The sequence below is a fragment of the Terrapene carolina genome, unplaced genomic scaffold, assembly GCF_002925995.2.
Source record: "Terrapene carolina triunguis isolate 2854851 unplaced genomic scaffold, T_m_triunguis-2.0 Scaffold629, whole genome shotgun sequence".
NCBI lineage: Eukaryota > Metazoa > Chordata > Testudines > Emydidae > Terrapene > Terrapene triunguis.
The window spans coordinates 9,004,316-9,029,611 of NW_020664980.1; the positions used below are offsets into that span (position 1 = coordinate 9,004,316).

At 39.1% G+C, this 25,296-nt stretch overlaps 1 protein-coding gene across 6 annotated transcripts in view; it reads right to left on the reverse strand.

Annotated features, from left to right (window-relative positions):
• The window catches only part of LOC112110697 (core histone macro-H2A.1), a 70,277-nt gene that overhangs the window by 19,435 nt on the left and 25,546 nt on the right, over nucleotides 1–25,296 (reverse strand). For 4 of the 6 annotated variants that reach the window (XR_003370175.1, XR_003370174.1, XM_026659485.1 and 1 more), the window contains exons 3-5: nucleotides 14,164–14,270; nucleotides 12,024–12,221; nucleotides 9,130–9,240 (exon numbers count right to left, since the gene is read on the reverse strand). Coding sequence is in view for 4 of the 6 variants with exons in the window: in XM_026659485.1 (XP_026515270.1) it covers nucleotides 9,130–9,240; nucleotides 12,024–12,221; nucleotides 14,164–14,270 (416 nt within the window). In the remaining 2 variants the exon portion in view is untranslated. The remainder of the gene's footprint in view (nucleotides 1–9,129; nucleotides 9,241–12,023; nucleotides 12,222–14,163; nucleotides 14,271–25,296) is intronic. The other 2 variants (XM_026659486.1, XM_026659483.1) reach the window with 1 other exon arrangement.

Consider the following 25,296-nt stretch of genomic DNA (forward strand, 5'->3'; position numbering starts at 1 on the left):
CATAAAGTGGAAGGTGTAGCCCAATGTTATAACCTTCAGGGCCCACTTGTCTGTTGTAATACGCTGACAAGTCTGTTAGAAATGGGAAAGGCAGTCTCCAAAAGTGGGAAGGTCAGTGAAGTTTGCAGCTTGCCAGCTAGAGGTGAGGAATCAAACCCTTGACCAACCTGTCAAAATTGTTGCGATGACTGGGTACTCAGTGAAGGAGGGTGAGGAGCTCTCTTCCTCTGGAATCTTTATTTCTTTCTAGTGGGTTTGGCGGCCCAGTGAAATCCAGACATCTGGGCCAGACGTGATCTCTGAGCAGTTAGAAACCTGCAAAATCTCCTCTTGTTCTTAGCTGTTTATATATCCAAAGACTTCAACATGGCCCTGGGGTCCTTCAGTGTGTGTCGGGACTCATCTGTAATCCCCAAGAAGCACTTCTGACCATCAAACAGGAGGTCCTCAACAGTATTCTGATCCTCTCTCGGGAACTTCAACAGCTGGAGCCATGACACCCTTAGCCCTGTGGAGATGGATCTGGCAGCAGTGTCTGCGGCATCTAAGGACCCTTGGAGAGAGGTTCTGGCTGATAACTGATCCTCTGTGATGATGGCCTGAAAGCGTTCTCTATGCTCATATGTAAGATGTTCAATAAAGGCAGCAAACTTCTTGTAATACATGAAGTCATACTTGGCCATGATCACCTGATAGTTTGAGATCTGAAATTGGAGGGTCACGGATGAGTAAGCCTTTCAGCCAAAAGAGATCTAATCTCTTCTGATCCTTATTGTAAGTAATGTACAGTAATGCAGTTTGCCCCTCTAATTTACAACATCCACTACCAGGGAAATAGGTGAGGGGTTGGAAAACAACAATTCTGAGTCCCTGGGAGGGACATAATATTTCTTATCCACCTATTTGCAAGTTGGAGGGATGATGACAAGAGTTTGCCACATAGTCATCATTGGATGGAGGAACACTCCATTAGCAGGTAATGCAACCTGGCTGGGTGTTGCTGACTGCAGAATGTCCAGGAGCCTGTGTTGTGAGTCTTTAACCTCAAGAGGTATCTGAAGGGTGTCAGACACCCTTTTCAAAAGGTCCTGGAACTGACGAAAATCATCAGCCATCAATGGTAGTGGAGACATGATTGACTTTTCCAGACACAAGGATGAAACAGGAGTTGCGGGGTGGCCTCCATATCCACCCTAGTCTCCTATTCTTCTAAGGTCTCTTTGTGTTGTGGGCATGGTATAGGAGACCCCAGCCTCTCAGTGCAATGAAGCTGGAGGTTTGGCAAATTATTGCCAATATGCCGCCCAAAGATCCCAGTAAGGCCATTGCGGGTGGGGGGGGCATCTAGAAGAGGGGATTACACTCAGGGGTGATCTCACCATTCCTGTTGTGCTTGAGGATCCTTGTCAAAGTACGGGTTCCTGCATGGAGATAGAGGAGACCCCTGCCCTGATAACGAGGAGACTGACTGAATGTCTCCTTCATTCTCCTCAATGTTTTCCGGAGGGCGGGGGATGGGGCAGGAGAAAAAAGTCAGAGAATCTTGTGATACCAAGAACAATGGTAATCTGGAGACCGGGATCTCAGAACCGAGAGTTGTTTGGCACCCATAAGCAGTGGGGACTCCAGCTCATCTAAAACTGACAAGTACCTGGAGTAATAAAATTCCTGCAGTATCGAGTGGGTTGGTACCAATGCAACAGTTGGGGTAGACAGTACCATTGATCTGGAGCACGTAGGTGCTGGGCCTGAAGGTGTCTGGTGCTTTGATTTTCCTGGTCCTTATGGTGCCAAGTGAGAAGGCACTGATGGTAAATCTGATGTAGACTATGCCATTCTAGAGGAGTATTTCCTGGGCCTCCCTGTCCTACACAAACAGTACTGGGGGCCTGCTGGAGCGATGCCTCCCTGAAGCGCTCCGGGATCTCCCAGCCCCACCAGAACCAGAGGAAGAGTCCTTTGCCACCAGGGTACTGAGCTGAGAGGTCAAGGTCTCTGACACCATAATGTGACTGGGAGATCAGGGCTTTTGGCAGCTGACTCCTTCTGGTGGGAGACAGAGCTCCTCTTCTTTGGAGCGTTCCTTGAGTCCTCTGCTGTCTTCCCCCTCTTAGGGGAAACTGGGCTGAGGTCGAAGGGGTGCTGGATCTGTCCGGACACAGATGTATGGGGGGTGGGGGAGAAGTGTCTTTTGACTTGACTTGGAAGCAGGTTGAAGGGAGTGTTCCATCCTCCATTTGGTCTCCCGATTCTTCCATGCTAAATTTGAGAGGTTGGGTGATATGGGACTCTCCGAAGCAAATGGATACACTTCGAGTGGCTGTCGCTGATCAGGAGAGCCTCCTGACAAGAGGCAGCATTTGAAACCTGGTGAGCCAGGCATACCCAGCCAGGCCAAATAGGCTCTCTGAAAAAAGGGTTCGAAAACCCAAACCCCTCACTACTATCTAACTAATTCTATACTAACACTAACTAGAAACACTGAACTAACTAAAACAACAACTGTAGAACACGCTAAGCTTATAAAAGGCAGACATGCTACAGGTTTGTCTCAGGCTGAGGCGGTAGAGAAGGGACTGAGGGTGGTTTGCCCGCGCAACTCTACAAACCCTCGGTGTGCAGCACAAGGTAGTATAGAGTGCATGCACAGGCCAAATGGACACTGCTAATGGAAAATCTCCACTCAAGGGCGCGAGAGGCACATGTGCACCTGAAGTCGAGCACCCTAGGTATACTACTCGAAGAAGAATTAAAGTTACAATACCATACCAGTAAGAACATATTTGTAAAAAAGTGCTCAGTGACACACTATTACTGCAGTTTGTTCATTACTGAGCGCAAGTTTGGGAGTCTCTACTCTGTAGTCTGGGACAATTGAACATGGAATGTCAGACTCTGCTCATGACGTACCCACCACTGGGACAGCAAGAGTCTAGTGAAGACAGCACTTTGACAAAACTGTGTGGAGAAGTTTAAAATTGTGCTTAACTACACTGTGCCCTAGTTGTAGCCAGTGTTGTAAAGTCTTTGATATCATAAGCACCAAACTAACGCAAATGTTTTAAAAATATGATGATTCAATAATGTTTATACTTGTAATCTCTCTAATCCCTTTTGTAGAGCACAACAGTGAGAATAAGCAGATATATACACATTATAATTATGCTTATAGATGTGATCAGTATGGTGCTATCCATGCACCTAAAGTGACTTTTTCAGTGTCTGACTACGCAGTACAAAAGGCCACCCAAGTATGTATTTGAGCTAATGCTAAATTTCTATCAAATATTTATAGATAAAGAAAACTAAAGACAAAGTTCTCATTCACTTATATAAATCCTGATCTAAAGGCCACTGAAGTCAATGGAAAGATTCCTTTTGAATTCAATGGGCTTTGGATCTGACCTATGAAGTATAACATTTCAGTGTAATCAAGTATATTGAGACCCAGAGATTACTTCCACCGATTGCTGAATTTGGTCTGTTGTATTTTAATCCATGTTACTTAATTTTAAGTGCACACCTCCTTCCTGTGTGTGAGTTAATTTACTGAGAGGGAATATAAAGGTGTCGATATACTGCACAACTGGTTTTGTGTAATGTATGATCTAGATGCCAGTAAAGTCAACAGGTCATTCCTAGAGATGTGCAAAATTTATCATTTTTGCTGTGGCGTTTCCAACAAAAATTGTCACCATTTCATTTCATGTGATTATGCACACAGACATAGAAATGTTGTTTTTAAAAAAACTTGCCAATGCATAATTGTTTGCATGATTTTAACCTGTAAGCAATCTTCACTCCAAAAATGGGCCCATTTTAGTTCCAAAAATTAGCATACTTGAACATCTGTGCAAATATGGGCCCATTTTTGACTTCGTAATGAAATGTGGAAAAATTTGAACCCAGTAATATTTCACACATCTAGTTACTGACTTTTCACATAATCCAGTTTGAGTCTTGAGTATGACTACAAGCAACTGCTGTTTTTTTCTTTTTAAACCAAATCAAACCAATACTGAAAAAAGCTTGGCGTACACTGAAATAAACAGCTGACCATATGGGATTTAAATTGTAATAGAGGCCTGAACATATTTGTTTGTTTCATTTTCAAGTTAACTCTTTTTGTTCCCTAGTTCCCAGATTTCTGTGGGTTCTCCCCTCACTTTTATTAACTCCAGACCATTTTGGTTTTTCAGTTTTGGGGTCCCCTTGATATTCATGCATTTATGTTAGTTATTAATGTACGTCCCAATTTAACTATAAAAATCCACCTACGAAAGACCCATCATCCAGTCTTGTGCTGCCTTTTTACTGTGCAGCAATTAGACACTTTTTGTTGAACTAGGCACTTATTGTGCAGTGTTAGGTATCTGTCATATATTTACAATATAAATCAAAAGCTTTCATTGAGAATTAAATCCTGATGACTAATGGCTCGATTTTACTGTCCAATATGTGAGCACGCATCATATTATACAAGTTTGTATATCAGGCAAAAGAAGAGAAGTGATCCCTAAAGGGTCACATTGTTAAAAAGAGACACAAATTGCACTTGCATGTACAACACTGGGTAGGCCTCTAATTAGTTAATATTTAATTAGATGAATTAGTTAAAGCATACTTAGAAAATGTTAAGTGCCACAGAAGTGCTAATTATTATTATTTGGCCATCTCTGGCAGTCCTTACTTCAGGCAAAACTCCTTTGAATTCTTTGCTGTTTTGCCTGAGTAAGGACTGAGTAATTACCTATCAATTTAATTTGCACACACAAAACTGGAATGTCTATTTCAGACCAAGTTGAAGCCTCTTTGAAAAGCCAGACCCAGATGCTTACCACTAAAGTTTTCCAATCCAGCAACTGGTCAACAATTCCAGAAAAACAAGTGTCGGCACCTCTAGTTAATTGATACAATATTTTAATAATTCTGGGTTGCCACAAAGGCATCTTTTGTAGAACGCGACAGTAATTTTAAAATCAACTAGATTATTATTTTAAGGTTTGTATAACATGAATAAATAGGTTTCTACATGTTTTAATAAATGAAGGGGGGTTTCCCCTATGGAAAATGGCAGCAACACAATTTCTGAAAACCTCTGAATTTAAATGAAGCTTAATACGGCTGCTTAAAGATTTTGTTCAAAATCAACAATACATTTTAGAAATGGACTGTACCCAAGCCTGCTGTGTGTGCTACAATGTTCTCAGTAATTAAATCTTTGGGGGATATTGCAGTGACAGAGCCCAGTTCTTGCTAGTAAGCCCTTTCTGTCCTCCAAATGTGGAGCCAGGAAAAAAGATTTTTCCCATTAAGGCATCATGGATGACATGGTAGCAAGTATAGGATTACTTCCTTGCTTCCCTTAAGTCTGCCACATCCCGGATTTGCTGATCTCATGAACATGCTTGTAGAGGCATTCAGGGAGGAGAAGGGTCATTTGAAGGTTACTGATTATAGGTTTTAGGGAAGAGTAGTTATCTTTTGGGCCCGTTATTCTTATTTATTATTTGTAGTGCTTGTTCTTATTACAGTGAATAAAAGTAATATCTAAGAGGCCATAACAGTAATCTGTTTGGTGCTTTGAATGTTTATATTGCAAATTTTTGTAAGAGCACCCAGAACAATGGAAGGTTGCTTGAAATAAACTAAAATCAATCAATATTTAAGGAAGAATGGTCTCCATCATTAGTGCATTAAGCCTGCTATCATCCCTGTGAGGAATGTATGTATATCTCTCCATTTTAGAGATGGGGAAACATAACGAAAGATGAAATGCTTTACAGTATGTCAATGGCACAGTCAGAATTAGAACCCAGGAATCATAACTCTCAGTCCCCTTTACTAGCCTCCTGATCCCATTGTCTCCTCTAAGTATGAGGGTAACTGCATTCTGAGAGCTATGAATAATTTACCTTTTGCACAAAATTCCACAATTCTGAAAGAGCAAGGTAGTGCTGAAGAAACAAAACCAGGTTCTCTCTCCTTCCCAGTAACTTTCCATGACTCTTAACTGCCTTAAAAAAAAAAAAAAAGGAAAAAAAAGACACCTTCTCCCTCCCCTACACTCTGAAAATACTGTACAGTGGGAATTTCTAAGAATTACAGTGCTCATCACATTGTTGGGCTGCATTAGTCATTTAAAATAAATATCTGCTGTGCCAAGAAGACCTAGAAAATTTAATATCATTAGACTCTGATTTAAAAAAAACAAACACTCCTCCCTCCCCACAACAATACAACTTTAGATTCTTTCCGGAAACACAGTATCTGACTTAATGCTTTAGATAAATGTTTTAATCAAGATTGTCTTTTTAAACAGCAGTTGCATGTAGAAATGACTTAGAAGCATTTAATTGATTCCAAGATAATGCACTCACTATTTATAAATAATCTGTAAAATTTTCAGAATGAAAGGATTTGTTTGAAATTTCAATTGGTCAAGACAAACATCATTAACAATAACAATTAGCTTCCAGTCTGTTAACCTGCTTGCCCTCTTTAGTGCAGTAAGTATCTTAGCAACAGACATACTGTAACACCCATGAGCCTTTCTTATTCAACGGAGCCTGTGCAGAATGGGCCTATAACCTAGTAGGCGAAAAGGGCTGTTCACTCCCACTGCATCTATGAGTGTTGAGGGCACTCAGGACTTCACCTGAGGTACTCAGCAACCACAGATCAGGCCCAATGTTCTGCCCTTGTTTTTTCTCAATATAGAAAAAAATACACTATGTTGGATCATTAGGAAAATACACTGAGGCATGTTGAGCGGCTGAAAAATAATTTCTGGGGAATGCTTCTGAAAATATTCCTAAACAATGAGCCGACAAAACAAACTAACTATTTTATCCTGTGTTCTTGTTAAATGCATGCATTCAAAGATATCACTTCTTTATACACTACAATGCAGTGAGATCTTTGCCTTTTAAGCTTTCCATGTTTTCAGGCTTAAAAGGAATCCATGAAAAATCAAATAAGTCCCCAAAATGTTTTTTCTAGGAAAAATATTACCACGGTAACAGATTTATTATTTGTCACTTTACGTAAGGTAAGAATGCCCTCTATTTATTAACCTAATAAAAATGGAGAGTAGGATTTAGGGAATTCTTAGATTCATTAACAATATGGTATTTTATAACCTTGATTTCTGCACTGAGCACTCACTGCCTTTAATAACAGTTCCTAATATGGGGCAAAAGCAGAATATGGCCTTTAACAGCTAGGTGATGTATATTAACATGTATCCTCTCTACATGAGCAGAAGTGCACATTTTACCTGGGTTTTTCTTCATAGGAGGTGTAATTTGCATCGTGTTTGCATTTTTTTCCCCGTTACAAACATGAGACAAGCAACCTCCCACTAATGTCAATGTGAGCCACGATTTGCCCCATCAAATTACAGCCTCTGGGAAACAGCTCCTTCATACATGATTTGTGCTTACCATACACAGGCATGATTTTTTTATGTCACTTAGATTTGCACACAAAGTGAAACCGATGCTCCCTTTCACTTGCCTGGGCAGAAAGGAGCTAAAACCAGTAGCACTGAGCAGGGGAATCTAAGATGTAGCAGTGAGCAGTCCTGTCGAGGCGTTAAAGCTGCTCAGAGGGAGAAAGGAGCATGGCTTCATGGAGACCGAATGGCAGGACACCCCTCAGGGAGCTGTGTTCCACGTGAATATGGAACCAGTTGTCTAGAGTTCTATTGCGTTGCTAGGTTGCACTCTTTCACCAGCGTAAGATTAGAAATCCCTCACCGTTAAGGGGACAAAGGAAGGTAAACTCTGCAAGGTAAACCCATTATATTTGTGATTCATATCAAAGGAGCACTGGGGCCCAGAGTTGCTTATTATTAATTATTTGTATTATTGTTATCACTTAAGAGACCCAGTCATTGATCCAGATTCAATTGTGATGGCTGCTGTACAAACAGCAAACAAAACCAGTTCCTGCCCCGAAGAGCTTTCTCTCATTGAAATGGATAGCAAAATTCTACTGGCTATGTTGTCATCAGGGTCAGGTCTGTGATACCATGACATTAATTCCTATTTTGAACAAAAGAATTCCAAATCAATTCCAAAAGCCTTAACTTGGTTGCTCTGTAGACAGAATATTTAGTTTATAAACTTTGGATTTTAACTAATCAAAATGTCTTAAAATTTGAATATTTTCAAAAAGATTCCGGGGGAAGCAGCCAATCTCTCCCCTTCAAATGACAATCTGACCGCAAGTGTAAACTGCATGTAAAATACAGAAACCATTTGCAGAAAATAAAATAAAGTTACTTGCATGCATAATGAACTTAGCAGATAAGCTGGGCAACAATAAATGGAGTACAGTCTCGATATGAAATTAAAATGAGTTAAAGGAGACATTCCATGATGGGACAAAAATGGTTCGTCACTTACAATTTACAATACAATGATTTAGCCACTGAATGATAAAAGAAAGATGCAGTATTACTTCAAAATAGTATATCACATAAGTTAAAGACTGGTTTCAAGAAAAGAGACCAGGTTCATTTCTTGAATTAACAATGTCTCTTTAAAGTGCTATTTTAGCATTAAAACCCTAACATACCCAACTCTCAAAGTATGCTCACAGGGTAAATACAATAGTTGATAAATAGCTTTTTGTAAAAGCCTCATTCGTTATTGTAGAGTATTAGTTTTTGTAAAAAAAAAAAAAAAAAAATCTATTAGAAATAAATATTTTAAATAGGTTTTGATAGACGCCTGTAAATCATTTATATTGGTAATAAAGCAGGCTGCTCTTTTGTAAAGCCATTTTGTCCTTAGCAAAATGTCATCACTGGGAGAAGCTTAGCTGTAATAATTATACCGTCTAATAAAAAATGTGGAAAGTTTCATAGCAAGCAAAATTTCACTGCATCAGAATGTTTGGTTAATTACGCACATGAAGACCCATTTATTAAAAAAAAACGTTTTCAAAAATGGCTTCAAGGGATTTCTTTGTTAAAAAATGCTTATCCAAATCAGCTCTGTACTGCATGTGCAGATGAACTACAAGACTGGGTGAATGCTAATCAAGCACAGACCTTTTTTGGGTGTATTTCTTAAGCAAAACTTCAAGATAGGTATTGGCTTATAAAATGCACAGACATACCTTCTGGCCAAGGAAAAGACTTTTGGTGGACAAGACTGTGAATCCATCTGCAGGAGTTCCTTCTGTTGTACTATCAGCACTTGCTGATTTGCTGACTTCTCCCTGCTTCTTCTTGCAAAAATATAATTAATTAGTTAACCAGAGGCTGAGAAATATGGTTCAATAATACTGATAATATGACATGCAATACATGCATCCATATTTATTATGCTATAAACAACTAATACAAACAATGGTATTGGAGTCTGTCCTTTAGTCACATATGTGACTGATTAATGTTAATAAAGGAAGCTATACATATGCATCCAGAGGAGAAATGACCTCAATGTTTGCATGTCCACCGAGGTCCCCTCTTGCCTATGAAATCACACAAATTAGAGAATTCACTAGCCTTCTAAAATTTCCCAAAATATTTTTAACAATTTTCTCAAAATGCAAAAGGGCAATGTACCCATTTGCAAGTGGACATTCTTGGCATTCCTAAGAGCCTTCTTCACAGATGAAATCCTGTATCTGTGCATGAAAGTGGTCACTTGCAAATTTCACAGCTGTGTTTTTAGATACCTATTTGAAAATTTGGCTGTTACTGTAAATAACATCAATAATGTATTCCATTATGCTGTATGCCTGACTAGAGGTGTTGTAGGCACCGGCTGAAAAATTCTGTTTTTCAAACCTGGCCCAAGTCATCTTCCATTACCCAGTAAAATTACAGGGTTTATTCCATCCATTTAACTGGATTATTTAACTAGAACAACACAGGTTTGGCCTGCATCAAATTGTTGGATATAAATTAGAACTGTATCATTTTGAAGGGATGTCAATCATGGCAGTGAAACAAGTGCTGTAGCAACTAGCTCAACTGCTGCCAAACTGAGAGGTAGGAATATTTTAATTCAAAATAAATAAATAAAATAATAATAATAATGTCCTTTAGCATAAATATGTATTGCCTCAACAACTTCAACAATACGTCTGTGAATCAAACCTCTACTTGGGACATTAAAGCAAAGCTACTGTTGTGTTATACTCCCCCCAAAAGTATAGGTAACGAAGTGTGCGAGTAAACAAATAAGGTGGTGAAGATGCAGGAGTATATTTGTGTTTCTAGGAAGTGTAACCATAACCAAACATTACACAAATGTTTTGAAAATTAGATTTTCATGGCTCCTATTTCAATTCCCCTGGAGTTTATTATTAGCCAAATATTAGTATAGTAAGCAGTCAATGAAGTTTATTGTGTGGAAGAAAAACAGAACCCCACAACAGACTTCCTGCTTTTGTAATCAAGTAAGAAAAAAAATTCCAGATTTAAGGAAATTATTAGTGCATGGTTATTAGAAGCTCTGCACTCCAAATGCAAACTACTAGGTGTTCTACAAGGAGAGAGAAAATTCAAGAGTTCAAAAAGTAACTGTAAAATCAGGAAAATAATTAGGACCTCAGAATGGAGCGTTCACGACAAAGATATTGTCTTTGTTGAACAGAGAAGGCAACATTTTCAAATGCAGCACATTAAATGCTTGTGAACTTTTGTGCACCCAGAATTTTTCATGTGTAATTTTCCACAATTTTTTTCACACACTAAACCTTGCATGTATGCATATGAATTAGAAAGAAATTCCTAACCTCTATAAATAGAAACTCTAGTGAAAAAGTTCAAAAATGAATTTCCCTATTTTACTACAAGAAATTTATCATGATCTGGATGCCGTCCTCCCCCCCGCCCACACACTTTCTTTTTTCTTCTTCAAATTTTGAAGAAGGAATTAAAGAAGTCTCCAGCTCAAAATTCAGAAGAGTCTCATTACAGCAACCTAAAAATGCGGAATAAAACAAATTTATGGCACTGCATCTGCTGAAGAATCTGTATTTAGGCATAATTATCACGACTTCTCCATGCAGAAAGAGATCTAACTACCTGCTCTGGTAGAATCCTATCTCCACTTCAAAGAGATAACAAAACCCATCTCTGAATTTCAGCAAATTTATTAAATGAGAAGAACCTTATTAAATCTACTTTTTTAAAAAAATGCTTGCCTTTGCAATGTTATTGATAAGGTACCCAATGAAATCAGCAAACTAAAATGTTACACTTTTTCTTTATATTTGCAACTGAAGGAAAAATGATATTGTTCTAATGGGATTTTAGTTTTGATAGAATTATCCAAATACTCTTTTTCTCAGTGCCAAATACTGATACCCCATGCTAAATCCAAGTAAATTTAAATTGCCCCTCTCACCCAGTGGCAGAGCACAGACACCTGTGCAACCACTGCACAGCTGCCACTATAGCTGCTATATGAGATTTTTTGATTTGTTTAGTTCATTAATGGGCTAGCCACAATCCTGCCATGCCACAGCTACAATCTCCACCTCCTCAGGCCTATATTCACAGCAGATGTGCCAGTTTGACTGACTTTCATGCTTTGAGACACTTTTGGGAGAGGGCTGTTATTTAACCTTTGGTAATTGTTTATGTTACTATTGAAACTGCTACCCCTGATCACACCCTGAACTGGAAAATATCCTAAAGGATATTTACTATATAGGGCTATACTGTGTGTGTATTTTTATTTATATATATATATCTATATAGATAGAGAGAGAGAGAGAGAGAGAGAGAGAGAGAGAGAGAGAGAGAGCGCCTGCCTATATATACACACACATATATATATATACACACACACACACACATATATATAGAGCCTATATATACACATATATAGTCTCTCTCTCTCTCTCTCTCTATATATATATACACACACACACACACACACACACACACACACCCACACACACACCCACCCACCCCCTCTAGTCTCTCTGATTCTCCAGTTTTTAGCAGCTCCTGCATTGCACGTTTCGGATTTGATATATAGAGATTACTCTACCTTGGACTTCCTTGATCCTTTCTTGCCTCCTGCTTTCTTTGATACAGTTTTCTTCTGTGACGGGGATTTCACCTTCTTAGCTGGGGGTGGAGTGATGATGGCTTCCAGTTTTCCTTTAGACCCCCGCTTCTTTGCAAGCAGCTCTGGGTGAATATTTGGTAATACACCACCACTGGCTATGGTGACACCTTTCAATAGCTAAATGCAAATAAAGTAGCAAATAATGAATTCTAGCATTTATACAGTGATAAAGAGCAAGCAGTGTTTATTACTATGCACTGTATTCTGTGTGGTCTATTCCTAATTATGTCTTTATTTATCTCAATAAATATCTCTGAAGTAAAGAAACCCTTTCCAGACAACATGAATTTAAACGGAACAATTTAGTCAGAAAATGCACAGATTCTTGCATGTTGCTATGCATCCCGGATGTCTTTTGTGCTCACACACGATTAATTTTTCATCTATGCTGTCAAATGTGTGCAATGAAGACTAAATTATTCAGCTATAGATTAGAGAGAAAATAGGGTAGTCATATCTGTGGACTCAGGAGCTTTGCAGGGCAGTGCGTGTTCGAAAGGGAGCACCCTAAGCTTCACATTGCAGGGAGTGCCGGGGGGGTGCGGGGGGGAGGGGAGAGAGAGAGGCAGGCGTGCGTATGGAGCCTTAAACTCTGCATTTCCCTGAATCTTTAAAAACTAAAGAAATTAACAGACAAGAAACTTCAAGTGAAGGGTAACGTGTATGTATACATTTATAACACGTGTATGTATATAACGTATATATATATCCAGAAATGTTACCGTTATAAAGAATCTAAATCTTAAAAAACATGGAAATAGAACAATTAAGAAAAGGTAGATTGGGGTTCTCAAACTTCATTGCACCGTGACCCCCTTCTGACAAAGTTACTACATCACCTGGGAGGGTGGAGGGGGCTGCAGCCTATGCCCCACCTCCCTGGGTGGGGTGGAGCTTGGGTTTCAGCCCCAGGTTCCAGCAAGACTAATGCTGGCCTGAGGGGCCCCCAGGGCCGCCCAGAGGATTCAGGGGGCCTGGGGCAAAGCAATTTTGGGGGCCCCTTACATAAAAAAAGGTTGCAATACTGCAGAATACTATATTTTCGTGGGGGACCCTGTGGGGCCTGGGGCAAATTGCCCCACTTGCCCCCCGCCCGGGCAGCCCTGGGGGCCCCATTAAAATGGGTCATAACCCACTTTGGGGTCCTGACCCACAGTTTGAGAACCACTGAGGTAGATAAATATTCAAATACACTCAGAGTCCATGCATGCTATTAACTAAAAGTACATGGGAAATATATCCAGTTGCATATTCCAAAGACAACCTTAACTCCACTCTCCAATTAGTGCCCTGGACCAGACCAGCATCAAGATTTCTCCTGAATTAGAGAGGGTGCAAAAAGTGACTTAAAGCCCCTGTTGCATTCCCCATTTTGATCTGCACTGAGTGCTCCTTGATTGCAGCTCAGGATCTATAAGGTAAGGCCCCTGACCCACAAAAGGAATGATTTGGGGATTTCTAGGGAGAATGGCTGGAGTAGATTGTTTTTTCAGCTAGTGAAACACTGGACTGCAGCAGAGAATTTTTCTTATTATGCGTTTGTACAGGACTTAACACAATGGACTGTGATCCCGGTTAGTGCTTCTGGGTGATGTATTCCAATGCAAATAAATGATAAATAATAAATACTAGTTACGTCTGAATTTATTTGACTATCTTGTAAATTGCAATGGAGAATCTCAAAAAATCCAGCCCTTTTACTCCTGAAGTCTGGCCCCAATGGGTTAAGAAAGTTTTAGGACAAAAAAGAAAGATCTACATAACCAGAATACATACAGGAATATTAACTCAAAGGAATTGACAGACTCAGTTTCCTAGGAGGCTTTACCTCGGTGTCTCAGAGGAGGCAACTGTTGTATCTCCTATGCATTGCACATTTTATTCCCTGAAACATAATTAAGCGGAGTACTTTAAATAGTTACATAGTGAAAGAATGAACTGCTTCCCAGTGGCCTGCTCAAGAAGCAGAGGTCTTGAATTACAATTCTGTAATACGGAAGGATAATGTAAGAAACCCTAAAGGAAATCCTGGCCCTCACATGATGGAGACTTTTCTTACCTGATTTAATTCTTCATCATTTGCTACAGCCAACAGGATGTGTCTAGGAGTGACTCGACCCTTCTTGTTGTCCCTCGCTGCATTTCCAGCCAATTCAAGAATTTCCGCTGGGGGGAAATAAACCCTTCTTAATTAAAATATGATAGTTAAAATTCAGTGGGTGTTTGGTGAACAGGGCTATAAGATGTCAATTCTCAAACAGTCAAACAAATAAGTTGGTCCAATAAAAGATATTACCTGACCCATCTTATCTCTCTAATATCCTGGGACAAACATGGCCACAACAACACTGTATTAAAGCACTATGTAGTACACCGCTACCTCGATATAACGTGACCCGATATAACACGAATTTGGATATAACGCGGTAAAGCAGTGCTCCAGGGGGGTGGGGCTGCGCACTCTGGCGGATCAAAGCAAGTTCAATATAACGCGGTCTCACCTATAACGCGGTAAGATTTTTTGGCTCCCGAGGACAGCGTTATATCGAGGTAGAGGTGTACTTTTTGAGAACTATTTGCCTCACTTGGTCAGGGAACACAACATAAATGGTAGAGGATGGACTCTAATCTTGGAGCGGAGGCACAGCACTGGAAGTTTCACAAAATTCATTAGTGCACTTACAGATCTGTGAAGATGTAGCAATGCACGCAGTACATTTGAGATTAGTGCAACTCAAAGGGCTGGATTCAGATCTTTTCTTAATTTTACACTAGTGTAACTCCACTGAATGCAATGGAGTTTTTCCTAATTTGCACCAATGTCAGAGAGAGCAGGCCCAACTTGTTTTAAACTGTGCTAAAATACGGTCTCATGAGAGATTGAGCGCAACAGTTCTCACTGTCTCTTTTTATATTTATGCCAGTGAAGATTAAATGCCTGTTTGAAGTCCTACTATCTAAACTATAGTTATGTTTCATGTCCTCCTAAATCAGAAACCTTGATTCTTGACTGTTTGTTGAGTTCCCGGAACTAACTTTTTGTACATTTTCTAGGATTTTGTTATTGCCAGACTTCAAAGTACTGGGTGCACGTAAAACTAGAACTTTTTGCTGCATTCAGCACTAGCCTGGGTGATGGCTTTTGTTCCTCCTACATTTTTTTCATACTTGAATGAGATGTTTATTCTGTGTTTCTCATTTGTAGTGCCATTAGGCAGGCAGGCAGACATTTAAGTTAGGTTATAGGCAGGCAGGCAAAAATGCAAAACCTCTTTGCTGTGGCAGTGACTTAATGATTTTTGGCTCTTCAAGGAAAGGTTTTCCTCCAAGAGGAGAGGTAATTGACACGTCAAATTTGTTCACTCCTAGTAGATTATCTCTTTAGAAGAGATTTCCAATCATGTCAAATTGTACTTAGCTACTGCATGTATGATGGTTTCTTGATTGGAATTAGGGGGGATTAACTTGTTTCCGTGTAACTGTCTACAACATGAAAGGCCAGTGCTTTATCCACTAACTTACCTATCTTCAGCTCAAAAAGCCTCAAGCAAAAAATGTGAGGGAACCAGAAGTAATTAAAATAGAGAGTATGGGGCACAAATACAGAAGTTACAGCAACATGCTCATGTTTATCTGGCTCCGCATTCAAATACCATTGCTAGCTCTCACTTTTAGATTGTCTGTACAGAGGGAGACGAAAGACACTGTTTGTCTACTGCTTTTGGATCATTGGTTTTGCAAACCTGTGAGTGGTAATATTTGAAGAGGAGAAATTAAAGGAAAATGTCTTTTTTCAGTCTACCACACACAATTATATCAAAGAATACTGAGCATCAGGGCTACTGTATCTGACTCTTTCCTTGAACAACCAAGATGGATAAAAATCAATTATTTAAGTAAAATAAAGTCAAACCACTGAACTGGTGGAAGTCACTAGCTAAGCACCTGGAACCAGTGTTTGTTGAAGTGCTAAACCTGTTTTTGACAGCAGTAGCCTCTTCTGCAGTATAGAGAGAATATTTTCTTCATTTTAGTTTATTCACTTAGCTTGATTCAGTGACTAGTTCATTCAAAGTTAAGAAATCAATTGGGAGTTGAAAAAGCAGGAAGGTTGTTTTCCCCTTCCAAGCTATAAATAAAAAATACGTGTAAGAGAATGACACCTACTAGCTCTAAAATCTTGAAGAACGTGGTGACCAGAAATAACTAGTTCAATTCATGAAGTACAGATAATACTTCCTTTGTTTAATAATTCAGTTAGTTTAAAAACACAAAACATTTTTTCATAAACTTTGATAATTTTTTCTCATGTATACAGCGTTTTAAGGGAGATTTATTTAATAAAAAAAATTAAAATGCTGTTTTTGTGTATTTTAATTTAATGTGAATTTCCATCCACAGAGCTGGACACAAATCACAAGTAAAAAAATTAGTCATCACCTGGTAAAAAAATAATGCATCATTCACCATTTTCTAACATAATAAGAAATGTAAAAATTAAGATTCTGAATAAAGGTAAGTTAAGATATACATTTGCTTAAACAAATGTATATAAATATAGTGTATCCTCCTGGTTAGCAAAAAGAAGCACCAAATTTAGTATAAAGGCTATATTTAGTTGCAAACAACAAGTTTTTATGGTCTCCAAATAATGAGAATCAACCTTTCTTTAGGAAAATTACTAAAACGTACAAATGCAAAATAAAATTAAAACAGGTGACTGAAATCATTCCACCCTGCTAACAAATGAACTGAATACACAATGAAAGCTGAAGCATAAACTTGCTTTAATGGACAAGTGGAAGAGAATAAAGACAGTATCCTGGAAATGAATAAAAGATGATTTAAAAAAATATATCAAAGCTCACATCAGATCACTTTCCTCTAACACTGTAAATCTTGAGAAAGCAATGCTAAATAGCCACAGTCCATGACTTTATATTATACTGATTTTAATATGACTCCCCAGCTACTTTTAATCACGACTCCCATAAAAAGCCAGTTATGACACCTATTGGAAAACTCATCGCCGCTTCTGCCTGTATTACAGTTCAGTTTCATCAAGGACTTCAGCAAGCTTTCAATATCCTCATGTTCTTAAAGGGTAGATGACTTGAGTGTGGCACAGAGAAAGAACATTCATGTCCTTGGTCTTGGTCTTTCAATATGAATTAATGTATTTCATACAAACAACAAATCAGTTTAAAAAAAAAAATCAGAACTAGTAGGATATGGCACCTCCCAAACCTCCATAGAGCAGACTAAAGCCTGCATAATCCTCTTGTCATTCACTCACCATGAGCCAAAGTTCAGACATACAATGCTTAGCTGCATCAATACAGAATTCAAACATCTATTGTGATATTGGAAATGTGTTAAATTCCTAGGGATAGATTCTGCTCTAAGTAACACCTCGTGCATCCCCACTGATTTTGGTAGGACTGCACCACTGGAATAAAGAACTGAAACACCTCAATCCAGGCATTGTGATCCTTATGTGTGAGGGTTTAGTGCTGGCTGAAAGGTAAGGGGGGGAATTGGCTATAACACAGTGTGCTACTTTTTGTTTGCTCTCCCTTCCTCTCCTCCCCCCCAAATCTCTTTACGACATCAGCCACTGCTAACACTTGTGCCATGTTATTCTCTGCATCTGATCAGCATAACTATGTAGACAGGTCATTTTGTAACGAAAGAGCCTAAGAAAGTGTTATGCCTGTAAAGCATGGAGGAATGTTTTATTTGTTCCTCATAAAACTAAAATGTCTGCCTTCTACAGTGGAGAACTGTTCTTGTAAGTGCTAAGCTCTCTTCCTTGGACAGGAAACTCATTTGAAATTACAGTTTTCTAATGGTCCTTTAGGGAAGTTGAGGTAACTCACTTCCTTTTCAGGCACAGAAGGCAAGGAGAAAGCTTTGCTTTGGAGCAGAGGGCCGGGGGAGGGGGGAGGGAAGTGGGGATCTTTTCTTTTTGCTTCTCCCTACTCGTCTGCCATCACTCCAACAAGAATCCAACAAGCTACAAGTGCACTGAAATGACCCACAGCACAGCAAAAGTAAGCTGCAAACACATGTTCCTTCTCAAGCACTGATGCCCTCTCTGCCCTCCCCTCCCACATTGAATCTGAGCATTATCAATATTATAAATGTAACCAGCACAGGCAACAGAACCCATCTAGTAAAGATAGTAACTGAAGCCAGATCCAAATCAACCCTCCAGATCAACACCTCCTCCAAACCTTAGGGGTCAAGAAGGTTCAAAATCTTTCACCCTAATAATTTGGCCAGAGTCATTCTCCTCTAACATCAGTTTTACACCAATTGTAAGTTGCAAGATTTCAACGTTTTCCACGATTTTAAGTGAAATGAAAATCTCTCCATAGGAAAATTACACAAATCTCTGAACTCTGGGGTGGGAGTTAACTATCCAGTTTGCATCTGAACTTTTAGGTCGGGCCCATCTCACATAGTAACCTGGGGATAGTGCACTTTTGTCAGTTACAAAATTTGAGTAATTAAAGAGATTTATTCCACTATCATGGAATCTACTGTAGTGCTTTATCATTCCTTGAACAAAAAAATTTGACCCAGAAGGTGTGATTTTTAAAACTAAATGAAGTTGTTAAATAAGGACTTGTTAAACTGAGGTTAGTTTTTTTTTTTTTTTTTTATAATTTTCAGCAAAACGACCCTTTTTCTGCAGTACTTTAAATGCTCACATCTTTTCCAAGTCCAAGTGCAATACAAAAAACCAATTAAACAAGAGAATGCTTTGAGTCCTTGCGGTACCTCAAGTACTGTGCAATGTAACAAAATTATTGTGCAGTTATATTGGGTTCTTCTCTCATACTGCTTACCAAAATATTAGCACAGTAAGTAAAAATAAAATAAAATAAAATAAAAGCATTAATAAGACTAAATCAATGGATTTTTTTGTTAACATAAATCTTTTTAATTCCAAGATTGAAAGAAAGAAACACCAGCTCTTTCAGTTCGTCTTCCGAAAGAGAAAGTATCCGACAGGAGAGGACAAGATTATACAGTGAGTTGCTGCACTCAGCATCAGCGGTGTTTGTTATAGCATTTATGTATCTGAAAGCTAATGATGTTTTCAAATTCGGAAGACGGTCGGCTGTTGATGACCAAAACATGGCGATAACAGTTTCCTGTGACTTCAGAGTTCTCTGGATCATGTCGGGTGCCACCTTCCCGGTACACAAAGCAAACTCCTCTGCTGAAATGTCACTGAAGCCAGGAATTGAGGTGTAATCCTTCTTCACATGAGATATTACAAGAACTCTTCTGGGGTTGAAAATCCTTATTCATTTTAGGAACTTAATTAAGGGTTGCCCACTCTCAGTATCACGGATGTACTTCTTCAGCTTTTCAGCTGAATTGTCAACAGACGAATAAAACAGGAGTACCAACTAGCTACTTTGATTAGTTGTTATTGTTAACATCTTCAGTCCTGAGAAACTTTTGAATGGTTTCTTCCAAAAACTGAGTGTCTCTCTCAAGGAAAAACAGCAGTTCGTCCATTTTCTGAAAAGCAAAGAGAGTGCACAGTCTCTGGCTTTCAAATATAGCCATTAGGTCAACGATTGGCTTGACATTTCATTGATAAAACACAATCTTCAGCATTAAACATTGGGTTTCATCTGACAGCACTCTTTCAAGTTCCTGCAATGAATATGGTGCCAAGTTGTCATACACCTCCATTTCTTCTTTAACAAAGCTGTGCTGATATTGAAAGTGCTTTTCTTGGTACTGAATAGTAGTAAACCAGCTGTTCCATCTAGTTGCTACTGGGTCTGGTGCCATTGTTATACTGGGAACTTTCTGCATGAGGTAATTTAAGTACCTCATTTTCCTGTCTCCTGCCACATAGAACATTTGTGAGAAAGCTTTTACCAGGGTGCTGACATCCTCAAATGGCTTACAAAAAACTGTCCCCCACCAGATTGATTATGTGAGCAAAGCATGTTACATGGATGCTACCGGGAAACAATCCAGACAGTACCGTTTTGTAAGCTTTCTTCATGTATGCGGCATATCCGTGTCAAACACAACCACATACAATTTCGTGACTTTGCACAGTTTTGAATGACTCCTTGAGACACAGTGCTGTGATTTGTTTTCTGCAAGAAGTGCATGTCAGCAAGATAGGAAGACCCCTTCCCAGTACTGGCTTTCACCATTGGTGTGAATAAAATGTTAAGTACATAGCAGCCCTCGTCATCAGTCATTTCACTGAATACAACTGACACGTAGTTATCCTTCACTTTGTCCTTAAGTTTATTTCTCTCAGTGTTGTAGACATCTGTAACATTTGCCTCTTGAAGCTGGTAACATCCTGGAATTGCACCACCATTCTTCACTCAAGTGTTTAGAAATTGGAATATGGAAGGATGGTCTGCTTTAGATAACAGTATGTTTGCAGCAGCTCATGTTAAGATACAGTCACGGACAATATCTAAGCGCTCATGTTGTGCTATTGTGGTTGTGTTGAAACATGTTGAAAGTGTATGCTGCATTTTTTGTGATTCTCCATGCAATGCAGCTTTTCTATTTAAAAGCTTCTGTGACTGGATGAGTTGGTCTGAATTGTCGATTTCCTCTGATGGTCCAGAACAACATTGCATGTTTTGCAAAAGACTTTTCTTCCATCTTCCAATACCTGTCCAGGAAAATCTTTTACTCTCTCTTTTGCGGGTATATTTGCAATATGGGATCTTTGTCATGGCATTTTCTGGCAAAAAATCGGTCAATGCTCCCTTGACTCTCAGTGTGATCCCACATTTTTCATAGTCTTTGTCTGCTAAGGAATATTATGTAATATTATGTGACAATGCATGGTCAGACGTTTTATGCGTGAAATTACACGCACATACTTGCGTAATTCCCTGAGGTCTACCCACTGCACTTCAGACTACATACAGCCCTGCTTGAATTGCTGCTACCTTGGGACTAGGCGATTAGCAACCAAAGTAGGACATTTCCCAACAGACATGCTGGGGTAAAGCCCTGCTCTTTCAGAAAGTGCCACTAGATGTTTAGCAACACACTTTTAAAATAAAAGATGTAAAAATACTGCACAGCTATGATTACACACACAAATTGGGTATTTGTGCATACAAATGAGCATTTTTAGATGCCTACCTGGCTATTTGCACATACAAAAAATGGTTACTAACCTTCTGTAACTGTTGTTCTTCAAGATGTGTTGCACATGTCCATGGCGCATGGTAAATGCATGTGCAAATCTAAGCATGCAATTGCACAGGTAGAGATGGGCCTCCTCTTTCTGAACATCTAGCACTTAGTGTCCATGCAAAAGAGGCATGTCCTTAGTTTTTAAGGCTTTTCTGAAAGATCCACACACAAACTGCAGGAAACTCAATTTATATACCTCACAAGCCTTAAAAGCTGAGTCGACCCTGCTGGCTCAGTTTCACACCTCGTATTTCAAAGAGTCTAGGTCTTTCCAACCTGATGCTCAGCCTACTAAGCTATCCACTAGCATATATCCATTTTTAAAAAAATACAGTCATTCTGAACAGTGCCATAGGCAGAATTTATGGGGAAGGCTAGAAAGGAGTCTAACATTTTCAACAAGTTCCTTCTTTTCCCCATAGATTTCAATGGGACAAAGGACCAAATATGTTCTGCATCCCCAGATTTCAGTGCAATCAAGGCAGTCATTTACAGTGTGTTGATTAATAGGTAGTGTTCATCCTGCACAGTTTCCAGACCTGCTAATGGCGGGTACATGAATACTGTCAGAGAGGTGGGACTCCCTTAAAAGGCAGCATATCAACATAGAGAAATCAAAGAGGGCCCCAATCTCTGAATAGGCAAGGCATAGAAACAGAGATTGACCCAACTGGAAGAACAACATAATTTTAGAGCAGTTTTCAAAAGCGAGGGTAAGTAAACAGGATTGAGGCTTTCGCTAGATGTGCAACACCTTTATTCTAGTCATTTATTTACTCAAGCATTTTGTTTCCAGATGGATAGTTACTATAGCAACCCTTATGTAAAGAGCCATAGGATGCTGTACATCTGAGATACACCTTCTAAAAGAATCGCATATCAAAATATTTATTTTGGAAAAAAAGGTTTCAGTAAGGAACACACAAGTATCAGGAGGTGTTTAATATTTAAGGGACTGGTTCTGCAACCCTTACGCAAGCTTAGGAAAGCTTTCTTATCCAGAGTCCCTCTGAAAATCAAAAGCTAATCAACATAAGGGTTAAAAAATAGAACTCTAGAACAGCGGTTTTCAACCACGGGTCTGGGAGCAGGTTTCGGGGATCTGCCAAAATAAACCAGAGAGGGGCCAGCATTAGACTCTCTGGAGCCCAGTACAAAAAGCTGAAGCCCGAGCCCCACCACCTGGGGCCGAAGCCTGAGCAAATTAGCTTTGCGGGGCCCCATGTGGCAGGAGGCCCTGGGCAACTGCCCTGCTTGCTAGCCCCCAACGCCAGCCCTGGCTTTTAATCTACTGGATATGCACAAAAAATTGTGGGCTGTGGAATTTTTATAGCGTGTTGGGGGGAAAGAGTCTCAAAGAAAAAGGTTGAGACACCTAGTCTAGCAGTCCCCCCCTACCCCCCGTTTTAAAAAAAATATGAGTTATTGTAGTTGCAGATTTAAAAACAACATTGTTCCAGTAAAAGAATGTCTGAGATAGGTGTATTGTTGGGGAAGAAAAGTGTAATGCAAGACACCAGTTTGGATGTCATGTGACTCTGTTTTTAATGGTTGGTTATGAAACAAAAAAGTGGAGTGCCTTTGGAGATAAGTTGTAATGTGAACATGTTGGTTTGTTTGATTTATATTTATATTTTGTCCATTAAGATTTTTAAAATAATTGGAAGAAAGTGGAGTCTTGCAAGTTACAAAGATTTCTCGTAAATACAATCCAGCTAAGATGCTGTGTCCATGACTATCTGTATCATTTGTATCAACTGAAAAAAATTCCCTTATAAATTTAGAACTGGGCAAACGGATTTGGGTAACAAAAACTGGTCTGAGCCTGTTCCTAAAACCTGAACTAATTTTTTGGGCTACTGAGGTTTTTAAAAGTTCAGTTAAAAAAAAAAGTTTTAAGAGAAAACAAAAGGCACCTCTGCACATAAGTCAGAGATAAGACCACAGGAAAAGCTGCTCTCAGCATTTCCTACTGAACCACAACCAAGTTGTATTAGAAATCTTCACAGAAAGCGTATTCTAGGGTGATTTTCAGAGTGAATTTTCATCCTAGAGGATTGGGATGAGCCTCTGAAGACTCACTGAAACTCAGCATTGCTCACCTCTTGGGCATTTCACAAAATTCTCTCTTGAAATAGTTTCATTTGTGTGTTCCACAAACCAGTTGTGTGCCTTATACACTTTTCTTCACTATGGTGTTTCACTGTTCTGCCGTGGTCTAAAGAATTTAGGAACAAGCACTGAACTTTTTGAGGTTAAAATAAAACAAGTCACTGAAGTCCTAAATGAAGCACACACAGTAGCAACGTTTGACCTGGATGAAAACCCATTTGATTCCATTCCCCTCCCTCTGGATAGTGGGTGGTTTCTATATTTTCATCTTCAACAAAAAATATTATTTCTCCTTATTGAATGTGAGTCTTTTAAAGTCTTTTCTGGTCTAAATGACAAAACCTTTCCATTTGGCTGGCTTTCAGGGTTCTAGCCTTGCTTTCCGAATGCGAATATGGCTGACAGGCCTGCTCTCCAAGTTCCTTGGATGAATGATTTTTCCTTTTGTTTGGTTTAAAATGATTTCTGCTGTATGGAAGCCTTTTGTCCACCTTCTCTTCAGGGAGATGAAATCATAGCTTTGCAAATTCAGCTTGTAACAGCTAACAGGTGACATGTTGAGACAAAGCCAATTTTTGAATAAAGGACTTCCAACGAAAAGAAGTCAGAGCCTTTTGAAAATTGTTTGAAGCTTCTCTTCTAACCAAAGGAAAATTAAAAACAACACTGAGAAATCAAAGAAAAGTGAATGTTGGTGTAATCCCATTGAGAAAACATGTCTTTGCTACAAAGCCAAGTACATGACAAGGAATCTGTTTATTGTATTTCTGTAAATTAATCCTTCCATCAGCATTTTACTGAGTTCAGAATTGTTTTACATGGTTCCAGAAGGTTTTACCCCAATCAACCCCAATCAAGTATGATTGTTAAGAGTTTCCTGAATTCTTTCCCCTACATATTCCATTCAATCCCCCATGGAACCTCTAGTCTTAACAGCAACGGTAGAATCATTTAATAACTCCCCCCCCTCACCCCCACCCCACATTCCTATACAATTCTCAGCCTTGACTCAAAGTCAGAGAAATCTGATGTAGTGAAAATCTATTAAAGGGATTTTTTTTTTTTTTAAACTCTGTGCAAGCCTTGGTGTTCACCCACTAACCTCAACCCTCAACAAGGCAATCATAGTCTTAGGAACGTGATAAAAAACCTTCATGCACTGGCATCTGGGCTATATCAAAACTGGACCCTATTGAGCAAAAACTGTTAACTCTGTCAAGTTATTGTAAGTTTTGTGAGGCAGATAACAGACTGATGTTTACATAAAATACAAGCTGAGGCCACAAAAGCCACTTCCACTTAAACCGTTCTGATCTGACTCAAACTTCTGTTCAGCTCTTTTCTCCTTTCTACACTCTTAAGCTATCCATTATTCTTTGTAAGCATCAATATCATTCAACTGTCGGGCTTTTTAAAGTTCCAGGTTAATCACTTAAAAAGGTACAAGTAGTTCAGCTTTTAGGGCACTCTGACAGCGAATTCAAGCTTAAATGCAAATTGATATGCAATGTTCAGATCCTGCCTACAGAACAGTTCCTTTCCCTCAACTTGGCATATTCCTATTTAACTCAAACTAAAAAAAAATTTTTTTTGCAGTGGTGTTTCCTCTCCCTAGTAGTTTACACTTACTCTTAACAGTTTACATATGTTTAAAAAAATGTATTCAAACATGATTAACCTAACTGCTGCCAGACGTTACTTGATCGAGTACAGCAGTATGTTTTGGCCTAGCTGGTTCAGAGTACAGAAGACTACTAATGTCTTAAGACTTGGTCTTGGTTTAGCCTTTGACCTTTGCAGGCATATGTAATAAACCTGCATTTACACACACACACACACACACACACACACACACACACACACACACACA